This window comes from Anomaloglossus baeobatrachus, chromosome 6, assembly GCF_048569485.1.
Source record: "Anomaloglossus baeobatrachus isolate aAnoBae1 chromosome 6, aAnoBae1.hap1, whole genome shotgun sequence".
NCBI classification, from domain to species: Eukaryota; Metazoa; Chordata; class Amphibia; order Anura; family Aromobatidae; genus Anomaloglossus; species Anomaloglossus baeobatrachus.
Genome location: NC_134358.1, coordinates 319674774 through 319697434, shown reverse-complemented (window position 1 = coordinate 319697434; position 22661 = coordinate 319674774). Strand labels below are relative to the sequence as shown.

The 22661-nt window shown below is 48.1% G+C and overlaps 1 protein-coding gene across 3 annotated transcripts in view; it reads right to left on the bottom strand.

Annotated features, from left to right (window-relative positions):
* The window catches only part of PTPN3 (protein tyrosine phosphatase non-receptor type 3), a 421949-nt gene that overhangs the window by 114724 nt on the left and 284564 nt on the right, over positions 1-22661 (bottom strand). For all 3 annotated transcript variants that reach the window (XM_075314923.1, XM_075314926.1, XM_075314925.1), the window contains one exon: positions 6729-6902. In XM_075314923.1, coding sequence (XP_075171038.1) covers positions 6729-6902 — 174 coding nt within the window. The remainder of the gene's footprint in view (positions 1-6728; positions 6903-22661) is intronic.

The window sequence follows — 22661 nt, the reverse complement described above, 5'->3', positions numbered from 1 at the left end:
GCTCCCTGCTCGCTTCAGTTCGTCGCGCTCTCGCTGTCACCCCCTAGCGATGTGTGCTTCACAGCGGGAGAGCAACGTCCAAAAAATGAAGCAGGACATTCAGCAACGACCGGCGACCTCACAGCAGGGGCCAGGTCGTTGCTGGATGTCACACACAGGGACGGGACGTCGCTGCTACGTCACGTCGCTGCTACGTCACAGAAAATGGTGACTTAGCAGCGACGTCGTTGTTGCCGTTGCTGTGTGTGACACCACCTTAAGGCTATGTTCACATGTCCAGTAATCATCCGTTAGAACGGATCCGGCTGCAATCTGTGACAAAAAAAGTTGAGCAGAAACAACTTTGTTGTCCAGTTAAAAAAACAAACAAAAAAAACAAACATCCAGTTGAAATTATTTTTGTTTAACATTGAAGCCTATGGAAAACAGATCCATTAAATAGCCATCCATTTTTATCCTTGGAAAATGATCCATTAAGCAAACAATTCATCCTTTTTAAATGAAGGAAAAACGGGTCCGTTTTTTATGGACCTCAATGTAAAAAAAAAAAGGAAAGTTGTATGCCATATTTTTTTGGGACTTTAAGAAGAACTGGACCATAAGACACACCTAAAATGTAGAGGAGGGAAATAGGGAAAAAAATTGGAAGCAAAAATATGGTAGAATATTTAATAATGTAAATAACATAATATTTTACCAAGGTTAAGGCAGAAATCCGCTGCTGGAGGGCCACAGGTTCTGCTACACTCGTGTGGGGACAGCAGTTTTGTACAACCTGTGTGGCTCTGCAGCTATTGCCAAACTACAGCTCCCCTCATCCCAACCTGTCAAAGCAAGATTGAAGTTGTAGTTTTGCAACAGCTGCAGGGCCACATTGACAGGTGGACCTGAAGTGGAATTTGCCAATGGTGAACGGAATATGTCATCTGATTTTTTAGTACCATACAATGGTAGCCTAAAATTTGGATTGGTCAGCACTGTCCGGATCTGTAACTTTTATTGCTCTACTAGCTGTAGTACTCGGGCGTTGCCCAGGATAGTAGCTGTCTCTGTCTGTGTGTGTCTCTGTCTGTCTGTCTGTGTGTGTCTGTGTCTCTCTCCCCGTCCGTCTGTCTCTCTCCCCGTCCGTCTGTCTCTCTCCCCGTCCGTCTGTCTCTCTCCCCGTCCGTCTGTCTCTCTCCCCGTCCGTCTGTCTCTCTCCCCGTCTGTCTCTTTCCCCGTCCGTCTGTCTCTTTCCCCGTCCATCTGTCTCTTTCCCCGTCTGTCTCTTTGACTGTCTCTCTGTCTCTTTTGACTGTCTGTCTCTCTCTCTGCCTTTTTCCCTGTCTGCCTCTTACTCTGTCTGTGTCTATGTCTGTCTGTCTCTTTATCTGTCTCCCCATCGACATCCTATTACCTCACACATAAGCTTCTTATACTTACAATTTATTTTGTTCCTATAGCAACCAATCAGAGCTGCTATTAATAACCCACTGCTCGCAGCTCCATTGACTTTAATAGAGGCAGTTTTTTTGGAGAGTAACTGTAAAGCGTGGGGTTACATTTTCCCGTGAAAACATAGTCTATGACGTTCCCTGAGTCACATGAGGTGTCTGTGCAAATTTCGTGATTGTAAATGCAATGGTGCGGATTCCTTTAGCGGACACACACACACACACACACACACACACACACACACACACATAGACTCAGCTTTATATATTAGACTATCTCCAGTTTTCTTGCTGTCAGCCTGGCAAATTCAGTATCGCACACTGGCTAGTCAAGCAAATGTTAACCCAAAATGAATATTCACTGTTCCCCACAAATATAATTCTACCCACTTCTCGGCACCGGCATCAGTGATAGTAAATCCAAAATAAAATATTCACTGCTACTGAGAGGTGGGCGGAATTATGTGCATGGGAACACTGAATATTCATTTTGGATTCCCTTTCACTGATGCTGGTGCTGAGAGGTGGGCAGGACTATGGGTGTGGGAACCAGTAGATATTAATTTTGGATTTACTATCACTGACCTCAGTGCCGAGAAGTGTGAGGAATTATGGACGTGGGGGAGCATTGAATATTCATTTTGGATTAATATCTGCTTAACTAGATGGCATGCCCAGGGTCCGAAGCATGACCCCTCCTGCCGCAGCCAGCAGCTTCATGCAGTTGCTACCCTGCTCCTGTAACCCTGCTCCACACCCCCCCACACACACAAGGCGAGCCATGCAAGCTACATTCACACTATATGAAGCACATAGATTTTCCTCCAATATTTGGGGGGAAAAAGTGTGTTTTATTATCTGAAAAATGTTTTTTTTTGTTAAAGGATTGCTGCTGGATCCTTTTTAACAGTTGACTACTGGACATGTGAACGTAGCCGGAGATTAATAATTTCTGAGCAGTTTTTCTACGTTAAAAAAAAAAAAAAGTGAAAATTATATGTTATAACATGGGCTTTTGGTGACTACTGGGTTACCATCTGTTTCCATGATGAGGTCACTCTGACATTAATAATGCAGTGTTTGCGTTATAGAGATTGAAAGGTGTTATACACAGTCCTAGGAGACTTCAGAGTGTTGTGCAACTATTTTCAGGGCAATTGGCGTGCCTACAATTCAAGGCAAATTCATTTGCCACAAATCGATTTTTTGGGAAAAGTTCGTCCAATACTCACAGCAGGATAAAGCAGTGGTGAACTGCCCAGGCCAAAAACTAATGCACTACCAGGATACAACCAGACTCACAACATACCTCCCAACTTTTAAAGAAGGAAAAGAGGGACAAAGTTTGCGCGGCAAATTTTTAGGCAACGCCCCCTAACCACACCCATTTCACAGTCACGCCCATATCCACTCCCCATCCACACCCATTCAGCATGGACACGCAGGCAGCCGGCGGGCCTCCAGCATGGACACACAGGCAGCCGGCGGGCCTCCAGCATGGACACGCAGGCAGCCGGCGGGCCTCCAGCATGGACACGCAGGCAGCCGGCGGGCCTCCAGCATGGACACGCAGGCAGCCGGCGGGCCTCCAGCATGGACACGCAGGCAGCCGGCGGGCCTCCAGCATGGACACGCAGGCAGCCGGCGGGCCTCCAGCATGGACACGCAGGCAGCCGGCGGGCCTCCAGCATGGACACGAAGGCAGCCGGCGGGCCTCCAGCATGGACACGCAGGCAGCCGGCGGGCCTCCAGCATGGACACGCAGGCAGCCGGCGGGCCTCCAGCATGGACACGCAGGCAGTCGGCGGGCCTCCAGCATGGACACGCAGGCAGCCGGCGGGCCTCCAGCATGGACACGCAGGCAGTCGGCGGGCCTCCAGCATGGACACGCAGGCAGCCGGCGGGCCTCCAGCATGGACACGCAGGCAGCCGGCGGGCATCCAGCATGGACACGCAGGCAGCCGGCGGGCCTCCAGCATGGACACGCAGGCAGCCGGCGGGCCTCCAGCATGGACACGCAGGCAGCCGGCGGGCCTCCAGCATGGACACGCAGGCAGCCGGCGGGCCTCCAGCACGGACACGCAGGCAGCCGGCGGGCCTCCAGCACGGACACGCAGGCAGCCGGCGGGCCTCCAGCACGGACACGCAGGCAGCCGGCGGGCCTCCAACACGGACACGCAGGCAGCCGGCGGGCCTCCAGCACGGACACGCAGGCAGCCGGCGGGCCTCCAGCATGGACACGCAGGTAGCCGGCGGGCCTCCAGCACGGACACGCAGGCAGCCGGCGGGCCTCCAGCACGGACACGCAGGCAGCCGGCGGGCCTCCAGCATGGACACGCAGGCAGCCGGCGGGCCTCCAGCATGGACACGCAGGCAGCTGGCGGGCCTCCAGCACGGAGACGCAGGCAGCCACAGTGAGGCGGCGGGCCGCCCGCACAGACAGGCGGCGGGCCGCCGCACAGAGAGGCGGCCAGCCGCCCGCACAGAGAGGCGGCCGTCCGCCCGCACAGAGAGGCGGCCGGCCGCCCGCACAATGAGGCGGCGGGCTGCCCGCACAGACAGGCGGCGGGGGGCGCCCGCACAGACAGGCGGCGGGCCGCCGCACAGAGAGGCGGCGGGCCGCCCGCACAGAGAGGCGGCCGTCCACCGCAGAGACAGGCGGCCGTCCACCCGCACAGAGAGGCGGCCGGCCGCCCGCACAATGAGGCGGCGGGCCGCCCGCACAGACAGGCGGCGGGGGCGCCCGCACAGACAGGCGGCCGGCCAGACAGGCGGCGGGGGGCGCCCGCACAGAGAGACGGCCGGCCGAACGCACAGAGAGGCGGCTGGCCGACCGCACAGAGAGGCGGCCGGCCGACCGCACAGAGAGGCGGCCGGCCGACCGCACAGAGAGGCGGCCGGCCGACCGCACAGAGAGGCGGCCGGCCGACCGCACAGAGAGGCGGCCGGCGACCGCACAGAGAGGCGGCCGGCCGACCGCACAGACAGGCGGCCGGCTAACCGCACAGAGAGGCTCCGGCCGGGAGGGGAGGGGAATCAGCGCTGGGGAGATTCTACATACCTTAGCAGCAGCACAGAGCAGACAGAGACTAGTTTCGGGCAGCGCGCTCCTCTCTGTTATGCCACGTCACGTGTTAGGATGGTAGGAGGGAAAAGCAGGGAGGCGGGGAGAGAGTGAGTGGGAGGAGCCCGGGAGACGGCCGTCCCGCCCGTGGCAACGGGACAAACAATGCAAAGCGTGATAGTCCCGCTGTATCCGGGACGGTTGGGAGGTATGCACTCACTCTGCTCTGTCCTCCTGCACTCACTCTGCTCTGTTCTCCTGCACTCCCTCTGCTCTGATCTCCTGCACTCACTCTGCTCTGTCCTCCTGCACTCACTCTGCTTTGTCCTCCTGCACTCACTCTGCTCTGTCCTCCTGCACTGACTCTGCTCTGTCCTCCTGCACTGACTCTGCTCTGTCCTCCTGCACTGACTCTGCTCTGTCCTCCTGCACTGACTCTGCACTGACTCTGCTCTGTCCTCCTGCACTGACTCTGCTCTGTCCTCCTGCACTGACTCTGCTCTGTCCTCCTGCACTGACTCTGCTATGTCCTCCTGCACTGACTCTGCTCTGTCCTCCTGCACACACTCTGCACTATCCTCCTGCACTCACTCTGCACTATCCTCCTGCACTCACTCTGCTCTGTCCTCCTGCACTGACTCTGCTCTCTCTCTGCTGCTGCTCTTACCTCAGTTGCAGAACAAACGAAGCAGCCGCTGTGGAGAGCCGGTCACATGTGAGGATCCTGGGCAGAAGAGGCAGGCAAAGGGGGCGTGGCCAGCATAGAGCGAGCAGCAGGAGGGGACAAGGAAGACATCCCGAGGAGTGTATGTGTCCAGCATTCAGAGGGGGTGTGGACAACAGCAAGCGGCGTGCCCAGCAGCATAGATGCCATGGAAGGCATCCAGAGAGTGTGGCCTGCATCCGGAGGGGGCGTGGTCGGCAGAGTGCGGGGGCGTGGCAGCTGCCTCTCACTACAATGCGGGATTACGGAGCTCCCGGGCGTGAGAACGGGACTAGACTATAAAATCGGGGCTGTCCCGCTGTATCCGGGACGGTTGGGAGGTATGCTCACAATAAATGGAGACATCACAGGTGCAAGAGGAGCAAATCACTCACACAATTCCAAAACATGGAGGGAGTGATCATTAGATGGTAAAATTGCACACTAGTGTCTTGCATAGGGCTCCGTTCACACTTACAGGTGCATAGTAGCCCAGTCAGCAGCCTATTACACGCCCATACTATTCGACTGGTTGCATCCTGGTAGTGCATTAGTTTTTTGGCCTGAGCAGTTCACCACTGCTTTACTCTGCTTTATCTTAAATTGTGGAGGATATTTAGTCCTCTTTTTGTTGTTTTTCTAGAAAAGTTCGTCCAACCTTTAGAATTTGAAAATATCTGATCATCTCTAATGCATAATACTTTTCATGCCTGTTTATGGTCCTGGTACTTTATACACTAGTGAGCCTAATATATTCCGGAGAAAAATGTAATTATTTTCTAGATTGTTGGAAAAAAAGATTTTTTTTTTGTTTACTAATGTTGTGTCATCTTTAAAAACTTGGAATATTAATCATCGAGGGACTAAATAATGCTACAAGAGTAACAAGTAAGCATACCCAATCTCAGAGATGTCGGTTTTACAAACATAATTGCGGAATACAAAGTTTTTGCTTTTTTACAATCTTTTCATCATTATATCGGTTTCTTATGTTTGGGAAGGTGTCTTGTGCATCATTAGGTATAATCATATGCTGATTTTAGTAAGCCTTTCTTCAATTAGAAATATATTATTACTGAGCAAGTCTAAGTAATAGGCCAAAAAATGGAGCAAGTAATTTGGGTTAATACAGCCAGCCTACAACCTAAATTCAAATTCCCTATGTAGACGGTATAACTAAAATAAGCTCTTGGTCCAGAATAATAACTTGTCAAGGAATTGAAAATGTACTGTATAATGCCATAGCTCCTTCTAGTGTCTTAAACATGCAACACAAGCAAAGAAAATTAGAATACATGTTATCAGAGGTAAGAGGTCCACTTCTATCTCCAAACTAGGTGGAATGGTGCATTACGGAGAGCTGTTGGAGTGCAAAGGGCCCATTTACTGTTCTTGCACAGAGGCCTCTTCTATCAGCCCTCCTGGTGCTGATATATACCAAGAGTGATACAAATATATTTTTCAGTACATCAAAAAGCATCTGCAAGTTGGGAACGATTGAAAGGCATCAAACACAAACGTCTCTTACCTCTGCGGGCTCTGGTTCTGAAAAAATTCACAATCACTTTCTTTTGAAGTTGGGGAGCCTTTGTAAGTGTAGAACACATCTTCTGTCTCTGTCACATAGGTCATTTCATTTATTAGATTGTCAGCAGAAGAATGCTGCTGCTTCCTAATGACATGGCGTAATCTAGGACTCCTCCTGTGAAAAGCCACCACAAGAAAAACAAGCAACCAATTAAGAAGCATTCATATTTAACAAGAATCAGCCAATTTTCAGACGTTAAGAGCAATGAATACGAAATGTCAACATATCATTTATTCTGCCATTATATTTAACTACAAGGCTCAATAACACTGAATTAGTAATTACAGGTACAAAAATCCAAAGTTGGCCCTGAAGGCCACACAGATTATCCTGCTACATCAGACAGACTGATAAGGGAACATTGATGGCAATGCCAGCAAAGTACTGCAGAATACAGTCATATGAAAAAGTTTGTGCACCCCTATTAATGTTAATCTTTTTTCTTTATAACAATTTGGGTTTTTGCAACAGCTATTTCAGTTTCATATATCTAATAACTGATGGACTGAGTAATATTTCTGGATTGAAATGAGGTTTATTGTACTAACAGAAAATGTGCAATCCGCATTTAAACAAAACTTGACCAATGCAAAAGTATGGGCACCTCAACATAAAATTGACATTAATATTTTGTAGATCCTTCTTTTGCAAAAATAACAGCCTCTAGTCGCTACCTGTAGCTTTTAATGAGTTCCTGGATTCTGGATGAAGGTATATTTGACCATGCCTGTTTACAAAACAATTCCAGTTCAGTTAAGTTTGATGGTCGCCGAGCATGGACAGCACGCTTCAAATCATCCCACAGATTTTCAATGATATTCAGGTCTGGGGACTGGGATGGCCATTCCAGAACATTGTAATTGTTCCTCTGCATGAATGCCTGAGTAGATTTGGAGCCGTGTTTTGGATCATTGTCTTGCTGAAATATCCATCCCCTGCGTAACTTCAACTTCGTCACTGATTCTTGCACATTATTGTCAAGAATCTGCTGATACTGAGTTGAATCCATGCGACCCTCAACTTTAACAAGATTCCCGGTGCCGGCATTGGCCACACAGCCAAGCATGATGGAACCTCCACCAAATTTTACTGTGGGTAGCAAAATCTTTTCTTGGAATGCCGGGGGGGTTTTGCCTCCATGCATAATGCCTTTTTGTATGACCAAACAACTCAATCTTTGTTTCACCAGTCCACAGGACCTTCTTCCAAAATGTAACTGGCTTGTCCAAATGTACTTTTGCATACCTCAGGCGACTCTGTTTGTGGCGTGCTTGCAGAAACGGCTTCTTTCGCATCACTCTCCCATACAGTTTCTCCTTGTGCAAAGTGCGCTGTATTGTTGACCGATGCACATTGACACCATGTGCAGCAAGATGAAGCTGCAGGTCTTTGGAGGTGGTCTGTGGATTGTCCTTGACTGTTCTCACCATTCTTCTTCTCTGCCTTTCTGATATTTTTCTTGGCCTGCCACTTCTGGGCTTAACAAGAACTATACCTGTGTTCTTCCATTTCCTTACTATGTTCCTCACAGTGGAAACTGACAGTTTAACTCTCTGGGACAACTTTTTGTACCTTCCCCTGAACAACTGAATAATCTTTGTTTTCAGATCATTTGAGAGTTGTTTTGAGGAGCCCATGATGCCACTCTTCATAGGAGATTCAAATAGGAGAACAACTTGCAAGTGGCCACCTTAATACCTTTTCTCATGATTAGATACACCTGCCTATGAAGTTCAAAGCTCAATGAGGTTAAAAAACCAATTAAGTACTTTAGTAAGTCAGTAAAAAGTAGTTAGGAGTGTTCAAATCAAGAAATTGATACGGGTGGCCATACTTTTGCACCGGGGTGCCCAAACTTTTTCATATGACTGTATGCTGCCACTATAGATCAAGCATAATAAATGAACAATAAGTCAGAATTTACAAAAATAAAAAGTGAAAACATTTCACTTGTTGGTTACAGATTTTATATGTAAAATGTCTGAATATGGTTTAACATTGGACAGCATTTACCAGATATATTTTCTTAACAGTTGGGTACCTATCAACTGCGCTCAAATAGGGCAAATCTGTCTTATTTGCCTTTTGTATTTATTCTGACTAAGTATCATTTAATGTGCTGGAAAGCGGAAAAAAAATCCAAGCACGGCAAAATTGCTATTTTTTTAATTTTTGGAGATTTTAGTTTTATGGCATTCATTGTGCGACAAAAATAACCTGCCAAAATAACTTCAGTAGTGATGGGGAAACCTAACTGTAAAGTTTGGAGTCCGTACCAGATACCTATTGTCTGTGCATGGACCCTGAACAAGGACGTCTCAGGGAAATCCATGTAAAAGTTCGGGCTTGGCCACACGGATAATAATTGAAGTTTAAAAAAAAAAAAAAAAAAAAAGGAAAAAGAAATAAAGAAGTAATAAAGCAGGACTGTTATACTTACAGACCTTCCCCGCTGCTGTAAAACTACTTCCGGGTCTGCTCATTACTCCTCATGCATATTCACTGCTTCCCCCACCCACCGTCAGTCCCAACACCTGTGATTGGTTACTATCAGACCACGCCCACACCCTGTCAGCCAGCATCTGTGTGGAATCACAAACGCTGTTTGCATCCCTTTCGTGGTGTAAAAATAAAGAAAATGGTGTAGAGTCTCCCATATTGTGATACCCAGCACAAATAAAGCAGATGGTTACAAGCTGCAGCCCCCAGCCATCTGCTTATCTTGGCTGGCTATCAAAATAAGAGGGACCCTATAAGGCTATTTTTTAATTATTTAAATAATTTTAAAAAATAGGGTGCAGTCCCCACTAATTTTTATACCCCGCCAAGATAAATCCAAAAGCTAGGGGACTGGTGTTCTCAGGCTAGGGAGGAGGGAGGCCCATGGTTATTAGGCCCCCCAGCTTTAAAATAGCAGCCTGCAGAAACCCAGAATTGTTGCATCCATTAGATGTGACAATTCTGGCACTTTGCCACAGCACCAGGGCAAAGAGATGAGCTGGCTAATCGGAGTAATGACAGCTCACATCTGTCACTAAGCCCTAGATTAGTAATGGGTAGGAAGTATGAGAACACCTCATTACTAATCCTGTAAGTGAAAAGAAACACAAACACTGAAAAAAAAAACCCAAAAAAACACCCTTTTTTTCCAATTTATTAGCTCCACAAATACCCAGGTCCGACATAATCCACATGAGGTGCCACAACGATCCCGGCTCTGCTACATACTGAAGTCGCAGTATGCGGGCACATGATCACCCATTGCGGCTTCAAGCAGACACTAACAGAGCTGCAACTGTGAGTGGTGACATCACTGAGTTTATTAGGGTTACAGCTGGAGGTTCCCACAGTACCCCACCTGTGACCGCGATGAACTGATTGAACTCAGTTCACCTGAGGTAAAATTACTGAGTTCAATCAGACCTGCACCTCTTGGCAGAAAACTGCATTTTTTTGCCAACAGATGCAGATTTGGTACCGAAATGTATACACCAAATCTGCATCTTCTGGCAACAATACACATCAAAATGCGATGTTGGAATCATCACCTGTGCAGTTGAATAAATTATCACCTGAGGATATCCTGAAAACATGCACTGTTGTTGGCCCTTGAAGACTGGTGTTTTACAAGCCTGCCTTTTACACTGCATTTTTCCCACTGTATTTTTTGTGTGGAAAATTTGGTGCATTTAACAGTTCAAACAGTGGATGTGATTTCATGGAAAGTTACACCAACTGTGCATTAAAACATGAGGTAGAACTGTGCACGTTTTGTGCATTTTTTTCCTATAGACTCTTACGGAGAGTATGAAAAAATGCATGTAAAATAACAATTGTGTTTTTAAGTGTAGAATTGTGGTGTCTCAGCACTAAAATGAACAGTTGCAAAAACATAAAGCGAATAGGTTGGTGTAGGCACCTACGAAAAACATGCAAAAAAATACAGTGGGAAAACAGCAGGGGTTACGTTACCTAGGAACAGCCTGTGCAAGTTCTTATGAATAGTGTGGTCACGAGACTCACAGCCCTAAGCTCTTAAATATGTGTGTAGACAATAAACGTGATGGGAGAGGAGTTTCACAGTGGTTTGCTGGCAATGAACGCTACCAGATTTAACATTCAGAAAAATATGAGATGACCACACACAAACTTTTCAAGTAAAGAAATTAGGCAAAAATTAATCCGCTTCTAGGTACTGGACTGGTCTAGGAATTCATTCATGCTTCCACTTTTCACACAATTTCTATCTGTGATTTTCACTTATAGAGCATATACAGTATGTATTACAGTTCATAGGGTTCTTCACAAGTCCAAGACCGAGAGAACTCATCTTTCACAAATCAATTTTACTCATTCAAGTTTGTGGGTCCATCAAAAATTTGGATGGCACTCAATTGCATTTTTAGCTGTATTCTAATGCTGTCTGTTTTTCATGTTTGTTTGACAGGAGAAGCTTGAGAAACTTTCTTGCATGTGCAGCACCCTACAGGGCAGGTGGTTAACCTACTCAAGCCGTTGCAGGTTGTGTCAGGCATTGTCATGGGGTGGCCTTGCTCGGTTCCGTTGCCCCGAGGTGTGCAGTAAATGAAGGGCAAGCGGGGTGATTGGGAAAAGTTTGTTGTGATTCCACCTGTGGTATGCGGCCAGAGAGTAGCCGCAGCTGCAGAATTACTCACGGGGGCGGATGTTATGGCAGTCGGGATGGTGTCGCTCCCCACATGCGGAGCCAGCCCTGGGTGGATGACAAAGGGTTATAATGGCTCGGCGCCTAAGCGCTGGGCAGCGACGCTGGTAAGGACAAGCCAACACAGTCTTTGCGAGTTCAAGGTGTCTTTACTCACAACTTCAGTAGCCAGTGTGCCGCCCCTGCGGCGGTCGAACCACTCGGATCCGAGGGTTGCTGTGGCTCGAGGCTCTCCGAACCCAGGGGCTCGTGGCCATTTCAAATGAAAAGGGGGTATTTACAGGGCATAAGAGTTTGTGACGCCACCCGTGGTTTGCTGTAAGGGGAGTACCGCAGCTGCCGATGGGAGTACCCGGAGGAGATGGAGTGGGTCAGCCAGATGACGTTCCCTCCATGGGAGGGAACGTCCCAGCCTCCTCGTCCCAGCCTCCTCCGTTCCCTCCATAGGGGAGGCCCTGGGACTCTGGATGATGGAGGAGGTGTAGGGGAGCGTGGTGCAGGTTGGTAGCAGGGGAGGACAGCGTACTCACTGAGGCAGTGTTGGTAGTGATGCGACCGCAAAGCAGACTCTGACACAAAGGTAAACCAAATCTCTGAGTGCCGCTGCCACTTCAGGGGAGCCCGTCCAGGAGTCCGCTCCCTTTGGTATTGCTGATGATCTGTACCTTGCCTCCATGCACTGTATTTTAGTGTTCGTTGTGTCCCCTATGCTTGAAGCTGTCGGGGTCCCGCTCCCCACTGTTAAGTAGTGAAGCTATGCTCTCGAGGGCTGACACTTGGAATTTCAGTGGGCCGCATAAGCTGGAAAGCCCTATCCCCCTCTTTGTGTTGATGCCTTCGATCTGTGAGCTCTTGGGGAAAGTCCATAAAGAAACTATCCTCCACAGGTTAATTATCAGGTTGCGTGAAGCTACTCCCTGATCTAGGGTCTAGTACCCTGCCATGCTCGGTCCGGTTCGGTTACTATGTACTCCGGTGCCTGCCGTTCCCCAAAACTACGCCTGGCACCTTTCTCCTAATACTCTGCGAATGGGTCTCCGACTCCTTCGGTCACAGACCACCGTCCGCGACCTAGCCAAAAGTCCACAGGGAGCTCCAACTTCCAGCTCCTCACTCTTTGGGAGCTACTACTACTCCAGGGAGCTGCTACTCTCAGCAATTCCTTCCATGGGAGCTACTACCAAACTGACTAAGCTTTGCTCTACACTTCCTCTCTTTGACTTCCTCCCTCCCAACAGTCTGCCTGACCCCTAGGCGAGTGGTCCTTTTCCAGCTAGACCACCCACTGGTGTGCCTGACAGGGTGTGGGATTTGCATGCTGATGGAGCAATACCAAAAGTTAGGATCCCAGAATCATGGGGGGTTGAGTCCTGTACGAGAAGTGAAAGGGGTGTGCAGTAACCCTGTGACACCCTGAATAGTTCAGGGGCGTCACATTCCCCCTTGGTTAAACATAGCTCGTCCCCGAGCTACAAGACACCCAAAGGTTTATTTTGTTTTAATTGAAAAAGAAGTAACATTTTTAATTTAACAATTTCTCATTCCACACAGGGAGTAGGTACAGTACAGACTAAAAGTTTTGACACACCTTCTCATTCAAAGAGTTTTCTTTATTTTCATGACTCTGTAAATTGTAGATTCACATTGAAGGCATCAAAACTATGAATTAACACATGTGGAATAAAATACTTAACAAAAAAGTGTGAAACAAATGAAAATATGTCGTATATTCTAGGTTCTTCAAAGTAGTCACCTTTTGCTTTGATTACTGCTTTGCACACTCTTGGCATTCTCTTGATGAGCTTTAAGAGGTAGTCACCGGAAATGGTTCTCACTTCATAGGTGTGCCCTGTCAGGTGTAATAAGTTGGATTTCTTGCCTTATAAATGGCGTTGGGACAATCAGTTGTGTTGTGCAGACGTCTGGTGGATACCCAGCTGATAGTCCTACTGAATAGACTGTTAGCTGCTTTTTTCTTGCCATAATACAAATTCTAAGTAAAGAAAAATGAGTGGCCATCATTACTTTAAGAAATGAAGGTCAGTCAGTCCGAAAAATTCGGAAAACTTTGAAAGTGCCCCAAGTGCAGTGGCAAATTCCCTCCAACGCTACAAAGAAACTGGCTCACATGAGGACCGCCCCAGGAAAGGAAGACCAAGGCGGGCTTTGCACGTTGCGACATCACAAGCCGATGCTGCGATGTCGCACGCGATAGTCCCCACCCCCGTCGCAGGTACGATATCTTGTGATAGCTGGCGTAGCGAAAATTATCGCTACTCCAGCTTCACATGCACTCACCTGCCCTGCGACTGTCGCTCTGGCCGGTGACCCGCCTCCTTCCTAAGGGACCGGGTCGTGTGGCGTCAAAGCGAGGTCACACGGCAGGCGGCCAATAGCAGCGGAGGGGCGGAGATGAGCAGGATGTAACCATCCCACCCACCTCCTTCCTTCCGTAGAGCCGGCGGCGGCACGTAAGGTGAAGTTCCTCGCTCCTGCGGCTTCACACACAGCGATGTGTGCTGCCGCAGGAACGAGGAACAGCATCATACCTGTCGCGGCAGCATAATTATGGAAAAGTCGGAGCCTGCAGCGATGATACGATAACGACTCTTTTGCGCTCGTTCATCGTATCATCTAGAATTTACACACAACGATGTCGAAAGTGACGCCGGATGTGCGTCACTTTCGATTTGACCCCACCGACATCACACGTGCAATGTTGCAACGTGCAAAGCCGCCCCAAGAGTCACCTCTGCTGCGGAGGATAGGTTTATCCGAGTCACCAGCCTCAGAAATTGCAGGTTAATAGCAACTCAGATTAGAGACCAGGTCAATGCATTGAAAAAAGAAAGCATACCTAATGAAGCGAGATCACCACATATCATTTAAAAAAAGGGCAATTTTTATTTAATGATGCAAAAAAACACACATTACATGAAATGCAAACGTACAAAAAGGACACAATTAGACACCTCTAAAACCATTTAAAAACTAAACACTGGATACAAAAACATATAACCCACACATGATGGAAAAAAGGTATGTCCACACATGATAATCTTGTACACGAGTCCTAAATAGCCCTGTTTTTTTTTCCAGAGTCACTGCAGATCCCCATGTTTTTATTAACTTTGGGTCGTACTGTATGGCATAACCACAGGGCTATTTAGGACTCGTGTACAGGATTATCATGTGTAGACATAACTTTTTTCTATCATGTGTGGGTTATAAGTTTTTGTATCCAGTGTTTGGTTTTTAAATGGTTTTAGAGGTGTCGAATTGTGCCATTTTTGTATGTTTGTATTTCATATCATGGTTTTTTGCATTATTAAATAAAAATTGCCTTTTTTTGATATGATATGTGGTGATCCCGCTTCATTAGGTACACTTTCTTTTTTCAATACATTGTGTTTCTTGTACCTAGGAGATCCCACTTCCAGGTGGTGCCATCCCTTCTTTCTCCATTTAGGCCAGGTCAATGCCACACAGAGTTCTAGCAGCAGACACATCTCTAGAACAAGTGTTAAGAGGAGACATTGTGCAGCAGACCTTCATGGTAAAATAGCTGCTAGGAAACCACTGCTAAGGACAGTCAACAAGCAGAGGAGACTTGTTTGGGCTAGAGAACACAAGGAATGGACATTAGACCAGTGGAAATCTGTGCTTTAGTCTGATAAGTCCAAATTTGAGATCTTCGGATTCAACCACCGTGTCTTTGTGAGACGCAGAAAAGGTGAACGGATGGACTCTACATGCCTGGTTCCCACCGTGAAGCATGGAGGAGGAGGTGTGATGGTGTGCAGGTGCTTTGCTGGTGACACTGTTGGGGATTAATTCAAAACTCAAGGCATACTAAACCAGCAAGGCTACTACAGCATCTTGCAGCAGCATGCTATTCCATCTGGTTTGCGTTTAGTTGGATCATCATTAATTTTTCAACAGGATAATGACCCAAAACACACCTCCAGGCTGTGTAAGGGCTATTTGACTAAGAAGGAGAGTGATGGGGTGCTACGCCAGATGATCTGGCCTCCACAGTCACCAGACCTGAACCCAATCGAGATGGTTTGGGGTGAGCTGGACCGCAGAGTGAAGGCAAAAGGGCCAACAAGTACTAAGCATCTCTGGGAACTCCATCAAGACTGTTGGAAGACCATTTCCGGTGACTACCTCTTGAAGCTCATCAAGAGAATGCCAAGAGTGTGCAAAGCAGTAATCAAAGCAAAAGGTGGCTACTTTGAAGAACCTAGAATATAAGACATATTTTCAGTTGTTTCACACTTTTTTGTTAAGTATTTCATTCCACATGTGTTAATTCATAGTTTAGATGCCTTCAATGTGAATCTACAATTTTCAGAGTCATGAAAATAAAGAAAATACTTTGAATAAGAAGGTGTGTCCAAACTGTTCTTTCTGTACTGTACATCACTTAAACCTTGCATAAAACTGTCAAGAGTTCACATTTATAAGAACCATGGGAATGCTACCGGTTGTAGCTGTAGTTGGTGGCTCAGCCTACTCCGCTGCAGCCCCTTCCTGCAACAGTACATTCCCATTGTCCCTCTCCTTCAACCCACCACCCAAACAACCTGTATCCCCCGGTTCCTTGTGACTGCGTTGAAGACCTGGAGGTGTAACAGACGATTCTGGTGGGTGCACGAGGCGCAACTATATACAATAGCAAAAGTTTGTGCTGGCTGCTGCCAGTCCCACAGCCATGGTCCATATTAATTAGCAACAAGATCAAACAGGGTCCATGCACTAGGTGCAAACTGTAAATCAGGTGAGGTACTTAGGTAATTGGCATTTTTCAAGCATTGGTAATCAATCAACATTTCACATTAACATTAGCAGCATAGAAACATATACCGTACTTAAACTTTATACATAGGGTAGCCAGGTTTCGCTACCATTACTGCCCATAATTTACTGCAGAGGCCAACATGGCTTTCCCATCTAGTAGGACAAGCCTCTTTACCTCCAGGGCATACCAGCCCTGCTCACCGCAATGCCGGCAGTACGAGACCATTTCTCCTGGCTCCAGGTCACAACCTGGGTGCCCTCTAGTAAGGTGCTTCTCCACATCCCTCCGGAAAATGAATACCCCAGCCGTGAGGCCTGCTTCCGTAATAAACCCCCATCTTTTATCTGGGTCGAATCGCTCCACTAGGCCATGGTACCACGGCCCTCTGACCCGGTAGGTGGCATTCCTCAGGTGCTGCTTCTCTTTATTAGTGCGGGCAGGAATCTCCCACTGTCGCTGTTCTCTGGTGATGATCTCTAGATGCAGCCTTTGCTGTGCTCTCTCCCAGTAGGGGGCATCGGGGTCTGGCCTCGCCTCCCTTACAGGTACTGGTTGCAAATGGACTCCTGCGGCCCCGGCGGCCACCGGGATGCCGCGTGGCAGTGGAGCTGGCATCTCCTCAGGCTCTGCCTCCGCTGTGGTGGGTACAGAAACTGGCTGTTCCGCAGCCGGGATTGCAGAGTCTGGGTGCTCCGGTGATGTGGCTGGGTCTGGACGGGCCGGTGATGGGACTAAAGGCATTGTGGCCTGGTCTAGTCTGGCCGGTGGTGAGGCCGAAGGTGTCGCAGCCTGGGCTCTTTAAAATGGGGCTGGAGGTTCCCCGCTGCCGGTGTTGGGGGTAGCGGCTCGGCGTCCGCTGAGGGCGAGGCTGGTGGTGGCTGGGTGCTTGCAGTGGCCGGGGGCAGACCAGATTCCTCGGCCGGGTAGGCCGAGTCAACCGGGACTGGGTAGTTGCTTACCAGCTCCACGCGTGGGACCTCCATCTCACCCACACCGCCATAGCCAACCTCCTCATCTCTTCCCTCTAATGGTCCAGGATGTAGAGGAACTGCGTCCACATCCTCCTGCAGAGCTGCTCGGTCTCTTGTTCAATCCAAGTCATGGTCCCGGGAGCAGTGCGCTCCGGTGACCAGTCCCTTGCTGCCGCCATCTTGCCTCCGCGGTGTCCAGGAACTTTATGGCAAAGTCTTGCTCCACTTCCGCTGCTACATTCTGTCACGCTCCCTTGATTTTCGGCAGCCAGCTCTCCAGCTTCCAGCTGCGTTCTCTGGACGAGGGGTGGAGCTTCGGCTTTGTGCTCTTTTGGTCGGGAAGATGGTGTTTAAGCGCCAAAGATGGCGGAAAATGGTGGGAATGGAACTTTGACACCATAGCTTGGATTTTCAAGGCGCACGTCACCCAGATTAGTGGGCCCAGTCCAAATACTGTTCCTGATGCCAGAAATTTGAGGTGTGCCACCCCTGCAGCAGTCAAACCGCTCGGATCCGGGGGTTGCTGTGACTCAAGGATCTCCGAACCCGGGGGCTCGTGGCCACTTCAAATGTAAAGGGGGGTATTTACAGGGGAGTGAGATTTTGTGGCGCCACCCGTGGTTCGCGGTAAAAGGAGTACCGCTGCTGGGGGATGCAGTACCCTGTGACACCCTGACTATTTCAGGGGCACCACACCAGCCTCACAGGACCGGCCACAGCCGTGATGGGCTCGGGTCGATCTCGGATCCGTGGGAGGTAAGAACTGGAGCGGTAGTCTGTGGACCATTCCTTGCTGCACTTTGTAGTGTGGGTGCCTGTGGCTTGAAGCACTTAGAGTCCCTTCCGTACTAGGTAGAGTACTGCTCCCATTGCCAGTAGCGTGGATCCCCTTGAGTCTGACCATGATCGAGGCCTCGGAATCCTAACTGCCACTTGGCTCTGGAAACTTCAGTGGTTAGAGAGGCATAAAACCTCTCCGTCCGGGCAGAGTCTAATGGTGCAACTTGGAATTGCACCGCCCTAGGCTGCACCCTGAACTGCGCTGGCCCTGGGGGAGCTGACACAGAATCTCCACAGAGACCGTTAAACTCCTATGTCCCACAGGAGCTACCGGGAAGGACGTCTGCTTGCTATCTCTCCTGCTGGACAACCCTCTTATTGCTGTATGTGACTCCTAACTTCCCCTGGTGGCTGCTCCTCCCCTCACCCAGGTCCTAAGCTAGAGGATTGGGGCCCCTGTTGTGATGGCATCCTGTAAATGCCACAGTGTAGGCAACCCCTTTGGTACCCGACCCTAGCCCAGTCCCCAGTGGGGAAGGGGTAACCCTTGTGTGTATGTGGTTGTGTATGGTGAAACCGGCACCGACCTCCCCTGGATTCATAGTCAGTACTACACCCGGTTGGAGTGCAGTACCCTGTGGCAACCAGAGCCTCAGGGGCGCCACACATGCAAAAATTAAAAATTAAACTGTGATGGTAAAAACTGATGAAGTGACCAAACATTGATGAAAAGGTAACCTAAACTACTGCGTTAAATTAGTCTATTTCTCAGCTTACGGGAATAGAGAGACTGCATTGCATTGCTGCCTGGAAGATTTATAAAAGATTAAGGTCTTGATGAGGGGGCATGTTAGACACTAATGTTGTTGATTTATTAAGAGGCACATACCTCTTGATGAACCAGGAACATCTGAATAGTGGTGCGTGCCTTGCCACAATTCTTACTCCAATTCCTGAGTAGAGTAAGATTTCTGGAGTAAGGAAGGCCAAAACTTCTCACGAATTAGAAGAGATGTAACATCACACCCCCAACTACACCTATTTTGGCAGGGCTGGAGAAAGTACTCGTGAAAAAAAACAAAAGTCATAAACTAGGAGTTGAGCTAAAATTTTGCAAATTGTCAAAGCAATTAGGCTATGTGCGCACGTTGCGTACAGTCACTGCAGAAATTTCTGCAGCGATCTGAAGAGCACACGTGCGCTTCAAATCGCTGCAGAAAATGTCCTTGGTGGAAAAAAAAAAAAGCCGATTCCATGCGCTCTGAGTGCAGCCCCTCCCATAGACAGAGCGGGGGCTGCAGGCAAAGCGCACAGAAGAAGTGACTTGTCACTTCTTAGAACGCGCGCTTCGGGCAGCAGCCGAAGCGCTGCGCTCTAAGACGCCACGTGCGCACGTCTCCTGCATAATCTTCATAGATAATGCAGGGGACACAGGACGCATGCAGTTACGCTGCGCTACAAAAGCGCAGCGTAACTGCATGTAATTACGCAACGTGCGCACATAGCCTTAATAGCATAATTTTCTTGAAGTTGCTTTGCTGAATTGGGGGCTTTGTTATTGGGCTTTTAGTGGACATTTCAACAATCCACTATTCTCCTTGTGTGACAGAATATAAACCATGCTTCTATAAAAGTATCAAAAAATGCACTGGAAATGAAAATAATGTGCTAGCTATATTGCAAAGCCTTCTTGGACCCAGAGTAGATCAAGGGAATTTCTCAAACAAATAATCTGTCCTGTGTCACATATCTTTATTTTTAATATATTCATTCATTTTGGTCTTGAAAATGTGTGTGGAATGAATATAAAGGAACAAAAGATCTTCAGCACACATAAATAGATATCAAAAAGGCTTGATACGCAAAAAAACGTAAAATGTTTTGTCATTCATTTCAAAACAAGTGATTAAAAGGCAGATAACCATTGAAACGTCTTTAGTCGACGTGGTGTTTAGAGCTATTTAACGGCCCAATGATAATTAAATGAAATCCTAAAAGAGCAGACATAATTTTAGGATTCTCATGCCTCCAAGTTAATCAGTAGTCAGGCTGTGTCACTCTATACATCAATGCTTCCGTCTTCAGTAATTAAAAAGCTCTGTGTGGTCTTGTAAGGAAAAGACATGTGATTTACCAAGTAGAACAACAGCTTTTCTACTGACAAAGCATAGACAAGCGAAGTCAACAATCTTACGGAATGAGGAGGCATTAGAAAATTTCCCCAGGCAGAATGTATTGCCACTAATTGCTTACAAAGTAGATTAACGGGGTTCATTGAGGAAAAAAATAATCACTGCACGTGGTCTGGATTTACTACAAAAAGGCATTTGATTCAATGCCTCATGGCTGGACAATCAAATCTATTTGCAGCACCACTGCATTGCACACTAAAACTCATTGTTACTAAGCCATTATACTAGCAATCACTGAGTAAACTTAGTGGCATCCTAAAAGTGGCTGTTGTACTCCATTTGTGCCCCACTGGTGCAAAGCTATTTGCAGCACCTCTGCATTGCACACTCAAGCTAATTGTTACTAAGCCATTATACTAGCAAACACTGAGGAAACTTAGTGGCATCCTAAAAGTGGCTGTTGGACTTCATTATTGTCCCACTGGTGCAAAGCTATTTGCGGCACCTCTGCATTGCACACTGAAACTCATTGTTACTAAGCCATTCTAATAGCAAACTATGCTGCCAGTTTAAGGGCCGTAGTTGCATTGTCAGGGATAGTTATTGTTGTTTATTCTGCTGTTAATAAAGATAGACCACCGCTGAAATCTACACCACCTCTCAATTTTTACTACCACATTTTACGTGCACAATCTTGTCGCAATCAAAATGAGTGGCAAAATGACAGATGCTGGTGGAAAGGGGAAGAGGCGTGTTGGAAAAGGAAAAAAAGGGTTTGTCCGTGGGGAAGGTGGCAAAGCTCCATTAACATCTGCTGAAGATAGACCATCTTCCAGCAAAAGTAAGATGTCTACTACTTACCGTGGACAATCCGATGTGCTCCCTTTTTTACGGACACGAACAACTGGAACAAAGGTACATGATGGCCAAAAAAAGAAAATGCTTGAATGGATCTCAAGTGGTCCAACAAGTGCCCTCTCCACCAACTCAACTACCGCATCCAAAAAACACCAGTCCTCTGAGTTGTCATCCCAATCACACTTGCTTTCTCCCAGCTCTGAAGTCTCCATCCGCCCTGCACAGTATGGTGGAACTGAGATGGCTGAGTCTGCAGAGCTGTTCAGTCACACTATAGCCTGGGAATCAGAGGTCTGCTCCCAAGCTACAGTGAGTACAGACCAGGAAATGGTCTGCAGTGATGCCCAGAACCTTTGTGACTCTGATTCAGGCCGTGAGGACCAAGTTTCTGAGCATAATGTTGACCCTTATTCACAAACTGTAACACCTGTTGTTATAGACAATGAGGAACATACTGATGACTATGAGACGCAGATATCAGATTGGGATGACAACTTAAATGTTGGATCAAGTCAGGAAGAGGCTCGGTCTGAGGGTGAGGGGAGTGCAAACACAACGCTTGATGAGGACGTTCTAGATCCCACCTACTGTCAACCCACAGTCAGGCACTCGAGGAGGTCAACAGAGGCGGTGGAGGAGGATGCAACCGACGACAAAGTTACCTTGCGCCTCCTGGACAGAGTCGGAGCACTGGTAGCACGTCTACAACTGCATCCTCAGCCACCACTCTGCCTCTGAGAACTAGTCGGGGGGCTCAGCATGTCGCATGCCCTCTAAGCCTTGCCTCGCCTGGACCTTTTTTGACATAGAAAAAGATCGCCCAAATCATGTGATATGTAAAATTTGTCGTGATTCTGTTAGTAGAGGGCAAAACCTCAGGAGTTTGACAACTTCTTCCATGAATTGTCACATGAATAAATATCATATGTCCCAGTGGGAAGCTCACTGTGCTGCAATGCGGTCTAGCGGAGCGAACCATCCACCGCCTGCCCCTTCAAGTGCATCTGCGCGCTCTTCATCTTCTAGGACTGTGGGGACAGCTGTCACACCTGGTTTTCCATGCAAAACTTCCACCACTGTAACCGCAACAGGCAGTTTGCTTGGTAAGTCGTCATTTGGTTTGGAAGGGGAAACAAGTGTGTGTGTACAGCTCTCTCAGACATCGATAGCATCAACGTTGGATGAAGGCAACATCATGTCTACGCCTGCACTTTCCTCACAAACCTGCATTTTTTCAGGGACACACTACTCACCACCGTCTACACACAGCAGCCAGATCTCTGTCCCTCAGATGTGGACAAATAAAAGGCCATTTCCTGCGACCCATGACAAAGCTAAGAGGTTGACTTGATCCCTCTGTAAGCTCTTGGCTACCGAAATGCTGCCTTTCCGCCTGGTGGACACACAGGATTTTAGAGACCTTATGTCTGTCGCTGTGCCCCAGTACCAGATGCCCAGTTGTCACTACTTCTCTAAGAAAGGTGTGCCTGCGCTACACCAGCATGTCGCACACAACATCACCGCTTCTTTGAGAAACTCTGTGTGTGAATGGGTGCATTTCACCACCGATACTTGGACCAGTAAGCATGGACAGGGACGTTACATGTCGCTGACTGGGCACTGGGTAACTATGGTGATAGATGG